The 17,315-nt window shown below is 38.7% G+C and overlaps 1 protein-coding gene across 3 annotated transcripts in view; it reads left to right on the top strand.

The window, feature by feature from the left end:
• HSDL2 (hydroxysteroid dehydrogenase like 2) overlaps window positions 1-17,315 on the top strand; it is an 84,647-nt gene that overhangs the window by 24,287 nt on the left and 43,045 nt on the right. For all 3 annotated transcript variants that reach the window (XM_032635957.1, XM_032635956.1, XM_032635958.1), the window contains 3 exons: window positions 6,237-6,351; window positions 12,002-12,105; window positions 13,360-13,458. In XM_032635957.1, coding sequence (XP_032491848.1) covers window positions 6,237-6,351; window positions 12,002-12,105; window positions 13,360-13,458 — 318 coding nt within the window. The remainder of the gene's footprint in view (window positions 1-6,236; window positions 6,352-12,001; window positions 12,106-13,359; window positions 13,459-17,315) is intronic.

Raw genomic sequence — 17,315 nt, 5'->3', positions numbered from 1 at the left:
CGCACCCCTGTTGCTGTGCTCTCCTCCGCGGCTCCGAAGCCTTCCCCTTCTGCCACCCACAGTCTCCGCCCGCGAATGGGCTTCCTAGTGTGTGGAAACTTTTCCTCCTTCACAGCTCCCTACCACTGGTGCGGGTCCCGTCCCTATTCTTTTGTCTCTGTTTATTCTTTTTTCTTTTGCTCTACCCAGGTACGTGGGGAGTTTCTTGCCTTTTGGGAGGTCTGAGGTCTTCCGCCAGCATTCAGTAGGTGTTCTGTAGGAGTTGTTCCACGTGTGGATGTATTTCTGATGTATCTGTGGGGAGGAAGGCGATCTCTGCGTCTTACTCTTCCGCCATCTTCCCGATTCCCCTAAAAATCATTTTGGATAGTATAACAAATTTACCATCCAAAATAAAGTTAAGACCTTGACAATAACACACATCTAGCCAAGTGGTTCCCCAGATCCCATCCACTTGTCTCTCCCCAATTCATGTAACCATCATTTGATGACTTTTTAATATTTATTGAATAAAGTGCAGATAACCTATTGGCATTCAAGATCTTTCACATTCTGGTGTTAACAGACTTGTTTTGGTTTCATCTTTCTTCTACACCCCTATGTAAACTCCCTACTTCAGCCAAAATTGTTTACATCCATTTCGTTACCTTGAATTTTTTTTTGCCTCTCAGCTTTTGCTGTTCCTATTCCTGAGGCTCCTCCAGTGCCCACTCCTCCACCTCTGATCCTTCCTGAAATGTTCCCTTCTTTGTCTTTTGAAATCCTACCTTTTTGTGCTTTAATCTCATCTCCTTCACGAAGCCAGTTTCCTGACTATGCCAACTAATCAGAAGTGTACATTTTTCTTTCTCTGAATTCCAAAAACATTCCTTTGATCCTCATCTTGTATGACTTTAGATCTTAGTATTTCTTTTTTGTCCCCAATTGGTTCATAAGCTGCTAGAAGGCAAGTGTTGGGAGTTGAACTGAGACTTTGATGGCATTATAGCAAGGCACGTAGCCATGTCCTGATCCTGCCCTATTACCACTCTCTCCCTATAATATTCCAGAGACTGTATGTACATACAAAGGATATTGCCCAATGGGAAACAAGGTTAATGCTTTATTGTTAGCAAGGCTCGTGCTTATAACTCCCAGTGTGGAGTGCTGTGTTACTCAGGACTGGAGCACAAAGCTTTGGCTCAAATGGGGCCTCTTCTTTTAAATCCAAAATCTTACTCCTGGTTGGCAACCTTTCCCAAAGTAATGTGAATGCCCATGAGAGAAGAGGAGAGAGAATGCAAAATTACTGGTTTTTTTTTTCTTACTGATCAGGCTGCAAATATGAAAGAGGAAGGAGAGGAAGCCACATTCATGTGCAGAACCTTTTATCTAAAATGACTTCACCTACTAGTGAAAGTGAGCAGTTAGTGCCAATTAGGACTTAACCTAATTAGTTTAGCCATTCATTTTTAGGGAGGAATTAAGGGATAAGATTGGTGAGGGTGGAAGACTGGAGCTTTTCCTTTCTCTGTATTCATCCAGTTTTAGTTCTTTCTGTTGATCCATTGGGTTTATCAACTGAGGGCAAGTTTCCACTTTCCTTCTTGGAGAATGAAATCATCAGAATATTGGGGAGCGCTGCTACCAGCTTTGTCTGAGCCCTTTCTCGATCTTTATTTCTGTCCTGTAGTTCAGTTAGAGAACATCAGCAGTTCAGCTGTTGTCTGGTATTGTCCCAAGAAACCTCTGAAATGAGTCAAGATGGGCATTAGTTAAAGATACTCAAGAGATACTATATAGGCCCCAAATTCACCCCCCCCGTTTATTGTTTTTTTTAATTTAATTATTTTAAACTTTAAAAAAATTTTTTAATTTTTTGGCTGTGTTGGGTGTTCGTTGCTGCACGTGGGCTTTCTCTAGCTGGCGGTAAGCGGGGGACCTACTCTTTGTTGTGGTGCACGGGCTTCTCATTGCAGTGGCTTCTCTTGTTGTGGAGCACAGGCTCTAGGCACGTGGGCTTCAGTAGTTGCAGCACATGGACTCAGTAGTTGCGCCCTAGAGCATGTGGGATTCAGTAGTTATGGCTCACGGGCTCTAGAGCACAGGCTCGGTAGTTGTGGCGCACAAGCTTAGCTGCTTCACGGCATGTGGGGTCTTCCTGGACCAGGGTTCGAACCCGTGTCCCCTGCATTGGCAGGCAGATTCTTAACCACTGTGCCACCAGGGAAGTCTCCCCTTTTATTTTCATTTTTATTTTTTTAATTTTATTTTTCTTAATTGAAGTACAGTTGATTTACAAAGTTGTGCCAATCTCTGCTATCCAGCAGAGTGACTCAGTTATACACATGTATACATTCTTTTTTTAATATTCTTTTCCATTATGGTTTATTACAGGATATTAACTATAGTTCCCTGTGCTATACAGTAGGACCTTGTTGTTTATCCATCTTATATATAATAGTTTTCACCCGCCTTTTAACTTCCCGTCTTGAATTCTAGCTGCATTGTCTAATCTGGTTCACCAGAAAGAGTTACACATTACGTACTAATGACAGCATAGTCTAAAAATTTGTTCCTGAGTGTCAAAATGTGAAGCAGCTCCACTTTCCAGAGTTGGGATCCTCCAGAATAAACTGAAGTCTCACAAATTGATTTCTTCTCCTATTGTTGCCACAGAATTTAAAGAGCCACACTGAAATCATTTTCTTGGAAGAATTAAGACCCAGAAATCTCTCCTCTCCAATTTTCTAACTCTATTTTGTCCCAGCCAAGGAGGTTCACTCAGGTGCATGGATGGTCTGCATTTTTTTAGCCACTTTAGCTTAGATTGTCTTCCATTGAACCTGGTATCATTCCTTCAGCATCTTCAGTGTTGGATTAATTCAACTTTGTCTATCATGTGATCTACTTTTCCAGGAGTAGACAGAGAAAACGGTAAGGACAAAAGAAAATCTTGGTTTTTGTTTCTTTAGAAGCCAGTGGATCCATATTATTGATTTGGGCTTCATGTCCTAGAACTTAGCTCAGTTGCTAGAAATCTTCAATTAAGAAGGTATGCTTTTCATATCTTTGGGGAAAAAAATCTCCCAATGTATTTTGCTACCTGTTGTTGAGATGGGCATCTGAAACACTTCTTTTTTTAAAAAAATTAATTAATTTTATTTTTGGCTGCATTGGGTCTTAGCTGTGTGTGGGCTTTCTTTATTTGCAGCAAGCAGGGACTACTCTTTGTTGTAGTGCCTGGGCTTCTCATTGCCGTGGTTTCTCTTGTTGTGGAGCACCGGCTCTAGGCACGCGGGCTTTAGTAGTTGTGGCATGCGGTCTCAGTAGCTGTGGCTCGCGGGCTCTAGAGTGCAGGCTCAGTAGTTGTGGCTCATGGGCTTAGTTGCTCCACGGCATGTGGGATCTTCCTGGACCAGGACTCAAACCCGTGTCCCCTGCCTTGGCAGGCAGATTCTTAACCACTGCGCCACCAGGGAAGCACTGAAACCTTTCTATCTTCTTGCTAAATTTACAAATTGGTGGTGGAGTTACCTTTATTTTGGAATCTCTCCTAACATTTCCTTCCCTCCTCCTTAGGATCCACTTTGATGTATTTAAAGTGTTTTGCTTTCCATTTGCCCATTAACTTCTGCTTTTCTGGCATAACAATGCAGAATCTTAATTCTTCAGTGAGCTCTGTTCAGCATCTCAGCTTCTGCTGTCTCCTAATCAGGATGGATGCCACATTTATGAGATGATTCATAGCCTGCTCTTTTTTTCCTCTGTGTTTTTTTCCCACAGATCTCCCAAGTCTTTATATTTTGCTCGTTTGGTTTTAGTTCCATACTGTGGTTGCTACTGATATGGTCTGGCTTGGAGTTTTGTAGGCCTTTGAAGTCTGCCTTTTAGGGAGCACTCTACCTTTGCCCTCATATTTCTCTCTGCTGGGGAATTATCCCTAACAAAGTCCTGCACAGTGGATGGTGCTTTCTGACCTGTGCCCTGGGGGGCCTCTGCCACATGGTACTCCCTATCACCTTGCCTTCCCTCATCTTCAGAGTGTTTCAGGCCTTGAGTAAATTATGCTATTTCATAAACCACAGATGTAATCTTTCCTGCCGCCTTTTTCTTCTGCAGCAGGCATACATATATGCCTTTTCTTTATCATTTCCCACCATCGTTCCCTGATCCATTTTAATTTGGCCCATCTGAGTTCAGAAATTTTAAGATATCTCAATTGGACCCAGTTTTTTTTCTCTTTATCACTGGCAAGTCAAATACAGTTTTCCCAGTCAGTATATATTCATTACTTATCTACTTTCTTTTGCTTTTGGGCCCAGATGTTTGCTCTGCTAACATAGCTGTCACTTATTATCACATAGTGAGAGATGAAGTCAATAAAGGTTGGATTTGCCCAAGGAATCCATTGATTGGATCAACCCTCATTAGCTTCATCGCCTTAATTAGGGTAATTCTACACAGGTGGTTTGCACACCCATCAGTCCAGCATCTCACCCAGACCCACACTCAATTTGCTTTGCTCCCACCTGGCTTTTTCTTTAGTGAATATTATCTTCCTTGTCTCTTAGGCCCTAGCAGCATGCCTTATACAGAGTAGCCCCTCAGTGATTATCTCTTAGTGATGAGATTGAGCAATATCTAGTTTTGTGAATTGAGAAGCATGTCGTGGATTTAAAAATTCCTCTCACTGGTCTTTACCACTTGTGAAGGCAAACCATCATCATTTTGTTTATTCTGGAAAGCTGGTAGTCACAGGACGTGAAACGTGTCCAATATATACAGGTGATTTACTTGAGTTTGAGTTTTATTATAACGAAGATATGAAATGTAATATAGTTGAATCCAAAGTTATTCTAAGGACACGTTTTAAGAAAACGTAAGTAGCGCAAACTCTGTGCTAAAGAATATGGAAATTGAGGAATGAGGACGTGATCAAAATTTTATAATGTTACTATAAATGAAGAAAGGGAGCTTATGACTAATATGTTGTAAGTATAATAACCTTATTTAAACCATTTTCCACATATTGTGAGAGAGGGACAAAGCAAAGTTAAGATAATAAAAGACGTTTAAGGCAACAGTCTAACCCCAGCAGTAGAAATTGTCATATATCTATTTGATAGAATATTAAATGCTCTTTAGAAAGAATGGATGCAGCTAGAGATAATCATACTAAGTGAAATAAATCAGAAAGAGACAAATACCATATGATATTACTTATATGTGGAGTCTAAAATATGACACAAATGAACTTATCTACGAAACAGAAACAGACTCACAGACATAGAGAACAGACCTGTGGTTGCCAAGGGGGAGGGGGATGGGGGAGGGATGGATGGGGAGTTTGGGGTTAGTAGATGCAAGCTATTACATATATTGAATAGAATGCATAAACAACAAGGTCCAACTGTATCGCACAGGGAACTATATTCAGTATCCTGAAATAAACTATAATGGAAAAGAATATAAAAAAGAATGTATATATATCTATAACTGAGTCACTTTGCTGTACAGCAGAAATTAACACAACATTGTAAATCTGCTGTACTTCAATTTAAAGGAAAAGAATTATGAAGGCCATGTAGAAATGCAGAAATGTGTTTGAGATGCTTTTGTATTTTACCATTTTCATTTAACATTATTTAAGCTTGTAACCATAAATGTTACATATGGATAAGGACTGGATAGACTATGCAGAAATAATCATTATTCTAAATTTATTTTGTGTATAAGTTACCAAAACAAACCTGATCTATTTTCATGATTTGCCTGGAATTTAAACTCTAGGTCATTTCTCTTTTCCCAGTTCCCAAGACCAGAAAGGAGCTCTTGCATTTAAGTAAGGGCCTTTGAGAGGAGGGAGACCGGTGTGCTTGGAAGGGAGACAGGCCTTGGAAAGATGATGGGGGGGGTGGGAAACTTTAAGGAAATTAACCTAAGGTTCTTGGAGACAAGGAGGGAAAACCAGGAAGTAAGAGAACAGATAAGGACGGGAGCTACAAACCACTAAGGACTAAGCTTCTTTGCAGTTTCCTGTGGAGCCCTGGTTATGGTCTCCATGTGCCAGTGAAAATCATTTGGGTGCTGTTTTGACGTGCCTACTGAGTCTTGCATTGGTGTATTCGTCAGTCATATTATCCAAAGGAAGTATTTGTGAACTCGGGCTTCAACTATATAGAGTGAATGTTTTTTATTTCTTTTTGTTATAAAGTCTAAATTACATTACTAAGAAGTTGATTATTTGAATACAGGAATTGATATTCTGGTGAATAATGCCAGTGCTATTAGCTTGACCAACACATTGGAAACACCTACAAAGAAAGTGGATTTGATGATGAACATCAACACCAGAGGCACCTATCTTACGTAAGTTAAAGACCTGTGGGAGAGAGTGTTGCAGTATTTTGTCAGAGAACTAGTTGTAAACAGATTTGAATAGGTTAGGAATACAGCTTAAAATCTAGTCAACCCTTATAAAGGCCTAAAAGTGCTCCAAGTCACTAGGTAGCATTTTAAATAGTTTTATTCAGAGTGCCTTTTCTCTGTGATTCTAATAAAGACTAAAGTATAGCTCAAACATTTTCAAACATTTGCATGAGTAAATATATATATATGCATACCAAGTCTTCTGGCAAACCTGCAGTAGTCTCTTCCTCTGAAAAACACTGGAGTTTTAGTTATGTAAATAACAAGAAGCTCATTATGAATCCCATTTTAATGTAATTGAAAAAGGCTAATGCTATCTTAGGCAGTGTCAGGGAAAATATCAAATATAGAATGAGAGCAAATGTAGTCCTGTTGTGTTCTGGATTGGTCAGACCTAGTCCACTCTTGTTTGTTTGTCCATTTGTTTATCTGTTTATTTACCTTCGGGTTCTACCATTTTTCATGTGGATATAAGGGCAGATCAGCACAGAACTTTCTTATCTGCCTTATATGTACTTGTGTATATCTGTCTTATACGTTTGCATAGAACAGGTGGTTAGGAACTTGGGCTTTGGAGGCAGACTCCTTTGAGGATTCAGATTTCACCCCCCACCCTTCATGACTCACTATCTTCATGAGCTTGTACAAGTAACTTAAGCTCTTGCAGAGTCTGTTTTCTCATTTGTAAAATGGGGATAATAGAGAAGTATGTCATAAGATTGGTAATAAGGGTTAAATGTAAAATTTGTCTTTAATTTTGAACTTTGCCCTTGGATGTGTGTTTTTGGATCTGCAAAACTTGGCTCTGGCAGTGTTAAACATTTTGTTTTTATTAGTTACCTATATTCATAATTTCATTAGCTGCCTACATGAAAAAAATCAGGAGATTTACACAAAAATCCCGATTTCTGGCTTTCTTGAAACATTGGCCACATAGAGACAGTGTTCCCACATGGCAACAGTTAGCTACCATAGCCCAGTGGCAGAGTATCAACTGCGTTATCAGATGGGGACTGGACACCATTGTCTCTGGATGCTGAGGGCAGGCTAAAAAGTTGCCACTTATCATTGGCTTGCACTTTTCCTTCTTCTATTAAAGGAGAAAGTAAAATATTTCTCATACCCATGTCTCTATCTGAAGTGGGAAAATGAGACATATGCCAAGAGGGCCATATGTGCAAGTAAAATGGTTGAGAGCTTGCTTCTTTGTAGATGTGGGGCATATTTCTATAAATTCAGTGTGTAACCTATATTCCTCCTGAATGGAAACCACAGAGAATCAAACCATAGTAAGATCTGTGGCAAGCATATTGAAAAGATTATGGTGAAAAACTTAATGAACTAGAAAGAGGACTAACATTTCAATAGGTTTGTGTTTACTTTCAAATAAAATAAGCAATGCTGCTGTGTGATGCAGTTATGTGTTACAAGAAGAAATTATCTGGGCATCAAAATATTTTACAGCTGGTAACTTTGTGAAAGAATTTTGATTGAATGTAAACACTCATTTAAATAAGTGTTTAAAAATACAAACCTAACCAGGAATACTATTCCTGCTGAATTAAGGGTTAGAAGGGCATGATGCATGAAAAACGTAAATCATTTGTGGCAGTTTCTATTATAGATGACGAAGCCACAGGAATAAATATTCCACCCACCCAGTTATATTTATTTATGGTGTCAGGATAATTTTGATGTGATTAAAGTTTTTTAGACTGGATACTCATGACATGAACATCAGGAAATGACTTGAGGATTGAGAAATGTTTTAGAAAATGTAATGTGGGTTTATCAAAAGTGGTAATCAAGACTTCCCTGGGGGCTCAGTGGTTAAGAATCCGCCTGCCAATGCAGGGGACACAGGTTCGAGCCCTGGTCCAGGAAGATCCCACATGCCGTGGAGCAACTAAGCCTGTGTGCCACAACTACTGAGCCTGCGCTCTAGAGCCCGCGAGCCACAGCTTCTGAGCCCACGCACTACAACTCTGAAGCCTGTGTGCCTAGAGCCCATGCTCTGCAACAAGAGAAGCCACCGCAATGCAAAGCCTGCACACCTCAACGAAGAGTGGCCCCGCTGGCTGCAACTAGGGAAAGCCCGCACGTAGCAACAAAGACCCAATGCAGCCCAAAGTAAATAAAAAACAAAAAGTGGTATAGACAGTGTGGCTGTGATGGTCAGGGTTAACTTTAAACTTATACAAGTCTAAACTAATGTAGAAGTGTTTCACAGAGGTGTAGAAATTAAGTTTGTTCATTGTATTGTTCACTAGGAATAGCTCTTGCTAAAAAGTTAAAAACGGGCCGTTATGAATTCTAAGAATTAAATAGACTTCTGTGGTTTGAAATACAGACTATTCAGTGCTTTACTCATGTTGAATACAAAGTGACTGTCAGTTCTGTGACAAGGTTGTGTGGTTGTGGTGTATTGTTGTAGAGATTTTGTTTTTGATTAGAAAGAAATCAATTCTTTTTTGCCACCCAAGAGAAAATTCCCAACTCAGTTCCCAAGCAAAGATTGGGTCAAAGACTTGGCTTTTTTAGCTGACATTATGACTTACGGAAACACAAGTATATGATTCTCATTGCTCATTCCTTGTGAAATTTTGTCTTTGGAAAACCCATTTGTCAAGAATAATTTGTCCCCTTTCCTATAACAAGGTTATTTTCCAAAAATGAAAGTGATGGCCTAAACTACACTCCTGTTTATAGATTTGTTCAGTTCAAAACAAAACCAAAAAATCCAGTATAGGAAAATGAACTAACTTTAAAATTACCTTTATGAATGAAAACTATTTGTGCAGTTGAAGAACTACAAATGGAATACATAAGCTGTAGGGCACTAAGGTACTAAAAACTAAATATGAGTACGTTGGAGTAATAGATCTACAAATATCTCAGGAATAGATACCCTAAAATAAAACCCTTTTTTATTTTTTTGATTTTTATTTTTTGCGGTACGTGGGCCTCCCACTGTTGTGGCTTCTCCCGTTGCGGAGCACAGGCTCCGGACGCGCAGGCTCAGTGGCCATGGCTCACGGGCCCAGCCGCTCCACGGCATGTGGGATCTTCCCGGACCAGGGCACAAACCCGTGTCCCCTGCATTGGCAGGCGGACTCTCAACCACTGCACCACCATGGAAGCCCTAAAACCCTTTTTTAAAGCAAAGATTCTATTCACTGTTGAAAGTTCCTATATTTATTAACAGCTATTTTTTAAAATAAAATTTATTTATTTATTTATTTATTTTGGCTGCATTGGGTCTTCGTTGCTACGCATGCGCTTACTCTAGTTGTGGTGAGCGGGGGCTACTCTTTGTTGCCGTGCACGGGCTTTTCATTGCAGTGGCTTCTCTTGTTGCGGAGCACGGGCTCTAGGCGCACGGGCTTCAGTAGTTGCGACATGTGGACTCTGTAGTTGTGGCACAGGGGTTTAATTGCTCTGTGGTATGTGGGATCTTCCTGGACCAGGGCTTGAACCCGTGTCCCCTGCATTGGCAGGTGGATTCTTAACCACTGTGCCACCAGGAAAGTCCCTGTTAACAGCTAGTTTTAAATAAAATTGTTCCCAGTTAAAGGCATTTTACAATGCCAGTTGAAAGACCTGACATTGACCTTTGAACCAAACAAAGGGTGTCAGGTTTTTGGTCCTCTATGAAAGGCATACATTATAAAAGAGAAATTCATAATGAGATATTTCCATTTAAATTTTTGTTTTGTTTTTTATTTAGTGACACTCATTTCATTCACAGAAGATAAGTACAGATTGTTTTCTCAGGGAAGCCTGAGAAGCATCCTCAGGGAGAGAGTAGGGGAAGGCCCAAAGAACTGACCTATTTGGAGATTTCAGCAAGGATCTGGAGCTGCTTCCTGATCCCTGGTGCCCAGGGCCCTGTGGCCTATGTCTTATGTTCTAGTGGTTTAAAGAAACAGGGTTGGAAGACAGGAGGTAGAATGCAGATCCTTATTTGTATTTCTAAGTTTTAATTAATTATATAATCTCCAGTATTATATGTGTTTGTGTCATGTTAAATGCTTATAGAAATTCAGTAATAAGGCTCAATTTTATTTCTGAACTGTTGCTCTTTCTTATACCCAGCTCACTTTATTCATTTACTCAAATGCCCTATAGGCCTTGGAGCTTACAACCCTGATTAAGTAAAATAATTCATGTGAAGGTAATAACTAATAAGTGCAGTGCTTAGCATACAGTAAGTTTCTAGTAAACTTAGCTATTTTATTAAGCACAAGGTATTAGTATCTAAGCGTGGTGCTAAGAATTTTCAATATAATGTGTAAGATAGGGCATGTTGCCATGGAAAACGTACCTGATTAGGGTTAGTAACGCTGAGGGTTAGGCAAGCAAAGTGCAGGTGGAAAGGTTTTGTCTAATATATCAGAGAAGCTCATGTTTGTAATGTAAATGAAATGAACTCCTTCCCTTGAGTGTGAAATATGGTCTTATTGCTTGGAATAGGTTGTTTCCTGTTGATGCTTTGACGTGCAGCTTCACTGTTCTAATGACAAACAGCTGTAATATTGTTTGCCCTTCTCTACCTCACCCCGATAAGAGTGAAGCACCTTTGTAATAGAAAAAAAATATGTACAAAAACCCTTTAGTGATGTTGATTGTATTTGGTTTATAAACTTAAAAAGACATTGCAAAAAAAAAAACACATTGTAGATGGTAACAAGAATGTTGTAGATTGGTAATAAAGAAACAGACTTAAGAAGAATGGACAAGTTTCAAGTCCTAGAAGTTATTGAATGTGAAATAAAACTAAAAACTAAAATTATTAAGCTACAATATGTTATTAAGCTATATACTATAGCTTAATAATTAAACATTTCCAAATATTGGACCTGTGTCTTTTGTAAAATAAATTATCTACCTTTCTGAAAGGGTTTAAAAAACAAACAACTAAATATTGCCTGCAAAGGAACATTGCATTGCATATTGGTACAAATTAAATTTGGTTATGTATTGGGAGTTCATGTTATTAAATTACAGTTCCAGTGTGGTAGGAATACTATACCTACTAAGAAGAAAAAAAATCAGAATCTGTAATACTAATAATAGCAGTTGTTTATCTCATGTTTAATATATGCACTGTTCTAAGTATCTCATATGTATCATCTCATTTTAATCCCTTGGTCAATCCTAGATAGTAGCAGGTATTACCAACATTTACAAGTGAGAAAACTAAGAATTAGAATACTATATATTTTGCCCCAGATTACACAATGAAGGGCAGAAGGAGGATTTGAACCTAGGTCTGTCCGACTTGGAAGGATGTAGTTGAAGATAATCTAAGTTGGATTTAAGGCTAGTGTGCCACGGAATTGATTATTTTCATCAAGCAGATCATATTGTCAGGCCATTATGCATAGCTTCAAAGGATGAATATTAGTTGCTTTTCCTATCTGCATTCCAGGTAAGTGGGGGAACAACAACAAAGAAAACCAACAGAAGTACCCTGCCGGTTATTGAACAAGTTCAGTTGCTCTGTAGAAGTAGTTTAAAATATAACTTAAGAAAGTAATGAAGCTGTTAGAAAGCTAATAACTTGACTTGTGTTTTCTTTTGCTTTCAGATCTAAAGCATGCATTCCTTATTTGAAAAAGAGTAAAATTGCTCATATCCTCAATCTCAGCCCACCGCTGAACCTAAATCCACTGTGGTTCAAACAGCACTGTGGTAGGTGGTAGGATGAGGGGATGGCTTGTTTAGTCAATTTGTTTTGTATTAAACCAGTATATCTATGATGTAATCACAATTTGTACATAGCGTTCAACATTAAATTTTCTATGCAGAAATTGATAGCATTTTGTAAGTAGATTCTTAATCTTTTATCTTTAATTTTAAAAATTGAGGTGTAATTTACATTAAATAAAATGCACAGATGTTAATGGTTCACTCTGATGAGGTTTGACAAACGTATACACCTGTATAACCAATAATCAAATGGAGATATGGATATCCCTGTCCTAGAAAGCTCTCTTAAGTCCCAGTGGGTGTGTTTTATTGTATGTAACTTATTCTTCAGTAAAGTTGGTGAAAACGATCCATGGAATACTTTACCTTTCACAGAAAACTAGTGATTTAAGGTGAGTATGCTAAATAACAAGGTTTATGTATAGGTGCCTCCTCTGAAATAGTTGTGTCAGATACTTATCCTTATTTCAACATAATTCAGTAAAATTTGGAAAGGAAGGCAGTTGAAGTAGGAACCCATAGAACAAAACCAAAAGGAGTTCTGTTTTAATAGACTAGGTTAAATGAATTTGCAACCTTTTGTTTATGTTTTACTAGTAGTAGTTTTCCTTTAAATGGTCACTTTCATTTTTTTAAAAAAGAAAAGGAAAAAAACCAGATTAAGAAACAATAATGTGGGCTTCCCTGGTGGCGCAGTGGTTGAGAGTCCGCCTGCCGATGCAGGGGACGCGGGTTCGTGCCCCGGTCCGGGAGGATCCCGCATGCCGCAGAGCGGCTGGGCCCGTGAGCCATGGCCGCTGAGCCTGCGCGTCCGGAGCCTGCGTGTCTGGAGCCTGTGCTCCGCAACGGGAGAGGCCACAACAGTGAGAGGCCCGCGTACCGCAAAAAAAAAAAAAAAAAAAAAAAAAAAAAAAAAGAAACAATAATGTAACTTACTCCCATAATATTAAGAGAAGTGAAAGTTTATTACCGTCTTTTTTCTTTGAATCTAATTTTAGGATGGAAGTATGTAAAAGTGGTTCATCCCTGATATATATAAAAACCATTTCCATAAAACTACAGTTACTTCTATAAAAATTGTTCTTTTAAAAATAGTAAATTAAAATTATGTTTTCTATTATTATTAAATAATTCTGAAAAAATATATCGAGGAAGGAATAGTAATAGAAAGAAATTGGTTATTTAAATTCACAGATTAATTTCTTTCTTAATTAAATTCTTGGTGGTTTCTTTCAGCTTACACCATTGCTAAGTATGGTATGTCTATGTGTGTGCTTGGAATGGCAGAAGAATTTAAAGGTGAAATTGCAGTCAATGCATTGTGGCCTAAAACAGGTATGTACTTACAAAAAATCCATTTATTGGATTCTCATTTATTGTCTTTGACCCTCTTTGCTGGGTGGGGTGGGGTGCGAGTGAGGAGACTGTCAAAGGTAACCTCAGTCTGTCTGTTGGGAAAAAAGTTCAACTTTTTATTGTGCATAAAAGGCCCTTTTCAGTCACCTCTAGCTTTGACTTGATCTGCATGACTACATGATTGCTGTACTAGAAACACTGAACCCAGGAACACTTGAAGAGTCTCATTAAAGGCAACAGGAAGCCATCTGCATTTCCCTAACCTTTTTTCCATCACTATCTTTGGTACCTCAGAAAATTCTGTAGATTCTCATACTTTTGTTTTCTCCTCACACATCCCAGCAAATGCTTCTTTACTTTCTGGTATTCTTACTACTTTGTCTTTTTCCTTTATGAAAAACCAACTTTTCTGTACTTTCACATGAGTTCTGACTTCACAGAGTGCCTAGATCCCCTTTAGGTGACAGAATAACGTGCATATGGCTGGGTATGCAGCTTTAGAGTTAAATGTATGATGGAAGCTGATGGGTGCAGGCTAGGGAATATGTTGTATAAACATGAGGGAAAGTCAGTAAAAATGACAGAAAGGGAAAGCTTGTCCTTGTGGGTTCTTATTCTCCACTTATATATCAAAACAGCTTAAAGGAGGTAAAAGAAAAGACGAACTATATCTATTATATGTTTTTTCATATACTTAATAGATAATACCTGTGAAAAACCTTAAGTACTTTCCTCTTAAATCTAAATGACAATCCTACCCCACAAAAGTATGATAAAGGGAAAATGTAGTGGGAATCACTTTTTCATTTTATGTATTTAACAGAACCTTTGTTGCACTAACATCAGTACTCCAACATGTAAATTAGTGTGACCCCTTTCCAAGGAAACTCCTTAGGGGTCAAACTGGTGTGTCTCCTCCTAGGACAGTGCCCTCCATTCAGTGGTCACTTAGGTGTTTTTTGAATGAATGATAATTTTGGATTCCCTTTGAAAGTATCTTCATATTCTTCACTTGAAGCATACAGATTGCAGACTGGAATCTTTTCACTTATTTGAGGGTACAGGGGGTTTCTGAGAAGGTGACTGTTGAAACTTATGGCCTTGCTGTCCACCCTTTCCAATGACCAGGCAACTCCCCGGAGTGGAGCAGGTTGTTGGGGTGGCAGGCAGGCAGGACATGGAAGGAATGAGCAAGACATGGATTCTGTAAGAGGAGTAACTGAGAAGCTTGAAGGAGGTTATTCCCCTCTGGGCCAGAGGACAGAATGGGGCCAGTAGAGAGCATTGGAGGGAGAATTAATACTCAGAAGTTCCTGGAGAGGGCTCAGCCCATGGAGGATCTGAGGCCCTCACCTGGGTGATTCAACAGGTGAGAGAAGTATTTCCTACCCTTAAGGCTGAACAGTGAGGAGACCAGGGAGAATTCTCCTTTAGGCCTCCAAATGGATTCAGTAACTGGTACATCTGCTGTATTACCCACCCGTGGGGCAGAGACCGCTCCACTTGCCCCTGCTGCCAAGGTTGCCGTTGTTTAAATTATCTAAGGGTGAATAGAGCAGTGAAGAGACAAAAAGTGCAGTGCAGCTAAGGCGATCCAATATCCAGACACAGGAAGAATCAACAAACAGTGCTGTCTGTTAGAAGAACACTTAATTCAGTAATTTTGCAAATTATGATAGCCCTAGAGGTACTCTTGAATGGAACTGCCACATATAGCAGTGTGAACTGTACCCAGAGTTGTAGCTTAGAAACAAGTGATGGATTTCTTTTTCTTCCCATCTGCTGTACACTAGGTGAGGAGATTTCCTCAGCTCCAGGCAGTAGTGAAAGACCTAACGGTCTATGGTATTGAAGCTGGGAGAACAAGGGGCTGTGGGTGAGAATTTATGAAGCCCTGGGATATGTTGCTAATTCAACTCTTAGGATAATTTAGCCGTTGCAGCCAGCTCTCTAGCCACTATCTTTTTTCATAAGAACTCCAGGAATTAAAAAAAATTTTTTAATGAAATATAGTTGACGTACAATATTATGTTAGTTGCAGGTGTACTGCATAGTGATTTGACATTTGCATACATTGTGAAATGATCACCACGATATGTCTAGTAACCATCTGTCTCCATACAAAGTTATTACAGTATTAGTGACCATATTCCTTATGCTGCATATTACATTCCTGTGACTTATTTATTTTATAACTGGAGGTTGTACCTCTTAATCCCTTTCACATATTTTTCCCCACCCTTCAACCCACTCTCCTCTGGCAACCACCTGTTTGTTCTCTATCAGTCTGTTTTCATTTTGTTTTGTTTGTTTATTTTGTTTTTCAGATTCCACATATAAGTGAGATCATATGATATTTGTCTTTGTCTGACATTTCACTTAGCATAATACTCTCTGGATCCATCCATGTCACAAATGGCAAGATTTAATTTATTTAATGGCTGAGTAATGTTCCATTGTGTGTGTGTGTGTGTGTGTGTGTGTGTGTGTGTGTGTGTGTGTATCACCACATCTTCTTTATCCATTTATCCATCAATGGACATTTAGGTTGCTTCCATATCTGGGTTATTGTCAATAATGCTGCAGTGAACATTGGTGTGCATATATATTTTTGAATTAGTGTTTTTGTTTTCTTTGGGTAAATACCCAGAAGTGAAATTGCTGGATCATATGGTAGTTCTATTTTTAATTTTTTAAGGAGGAATCAATTTTTTAAAATTCCATCTGAAGTTTGACTAAGATTCTTTATGCCTTGACGTACTGTGGGATCAGAACCATGATTTATTGCTTCTTCGTTTCCCTTATGTTACTGTAGCAGACACAATTCTTTTAAGATTTTCTGGAGAGTGATATTCATTGCAGTGAGGCAAAGATGAGAGTGAAAAAACTGCTTCTACGATACTTTTCAAACTACATGTCAAGACTCATTGGTGAGTCATGAAATCAATTTAGTGAGGCATGAAATCAATTTAGTGGATTGTGAAATCTACTAGGTAGCAGCCAGAATTCTGTTGTTGTTTCATTTTATTTCTAATTGAATAAAATAGAAAATATTAGAGAGCATTGCATATAGTAAGAGTCAATGTTGTTTCATAAACTTTTTTCATATATAAATGTCATATATAAGTGAAATAGGTGTATGTTTGTGAGTGTATATGTGTAGGTATTATGTGTTTTTAGTCATGCTGATAAAAAGTGTTACTTGTGAATCACAGTAAAAAAGTTTAAAAGCTCACACTTTATTGTGCCTCTTTTTTTTCAACTTCTTTTCCTTCTCTCATCCTTTCTCAACCTCCTCCCCCTGCCTTAATCATTGCTGTTACCAGTGTTGATAGATAGTGAGAGTCAGGCAGTTAGAAAGGGAGGTCTCTGAGATAAAGTCTGAGCATAGTGTTTCCCTCTTGGTACCTCTATTATGTTACTTGACGCTTTATATTCATTCATCTTCCAAACATTTTTATATGCCAGGCACAGTTCTCTGTGCTATTTATTCATTATGTACTCAACAGATAATTTATTAAGTATCTACTATGCACAAGGTACCTGGGGGTACGAAGATGAATGTGATGCAGTCCTTGCCTTCAGAGAGTTTACCTCTCAATGCGAGAGGTGAAAGAGTTTGTTGCCATCATTTACACTTCGTCCTTCTTTCCTTGCCTCCACTCCTCTAATCTTTAGGTCTTTGGGATTCTGGGGTAACAAAGTGAGAAGAAGCCTAGTCTGACGCTAAAAATTTGAGATTTTATTCATCGGCAAATATTTGCTGGACACCTATTATGTGCTAAGCTCTGTTCTAGTTGCTTAAGGTACATCAGAGAACAAAGTGGACAAGAATA

Source organism: Phocoena sinus, chromosome 6, assembly GCF_008692025.1.
Source record: "Phocoena sinus isolate mPhoSin1 chromosome 6, mPhoSin1.pri, whole genome shotgun sequence".
NCBI lineage: Eukaryota > Metazoa > Chordata > Mammalia > Artiodactyla > Phocoenidae > Phocoena > Phocoena sinus.
The sequence above is the reverse complement of the archived record's forward strand: the minus strand, read 5'-3'. Positions and strand labels throughout refer to the sequence as shown.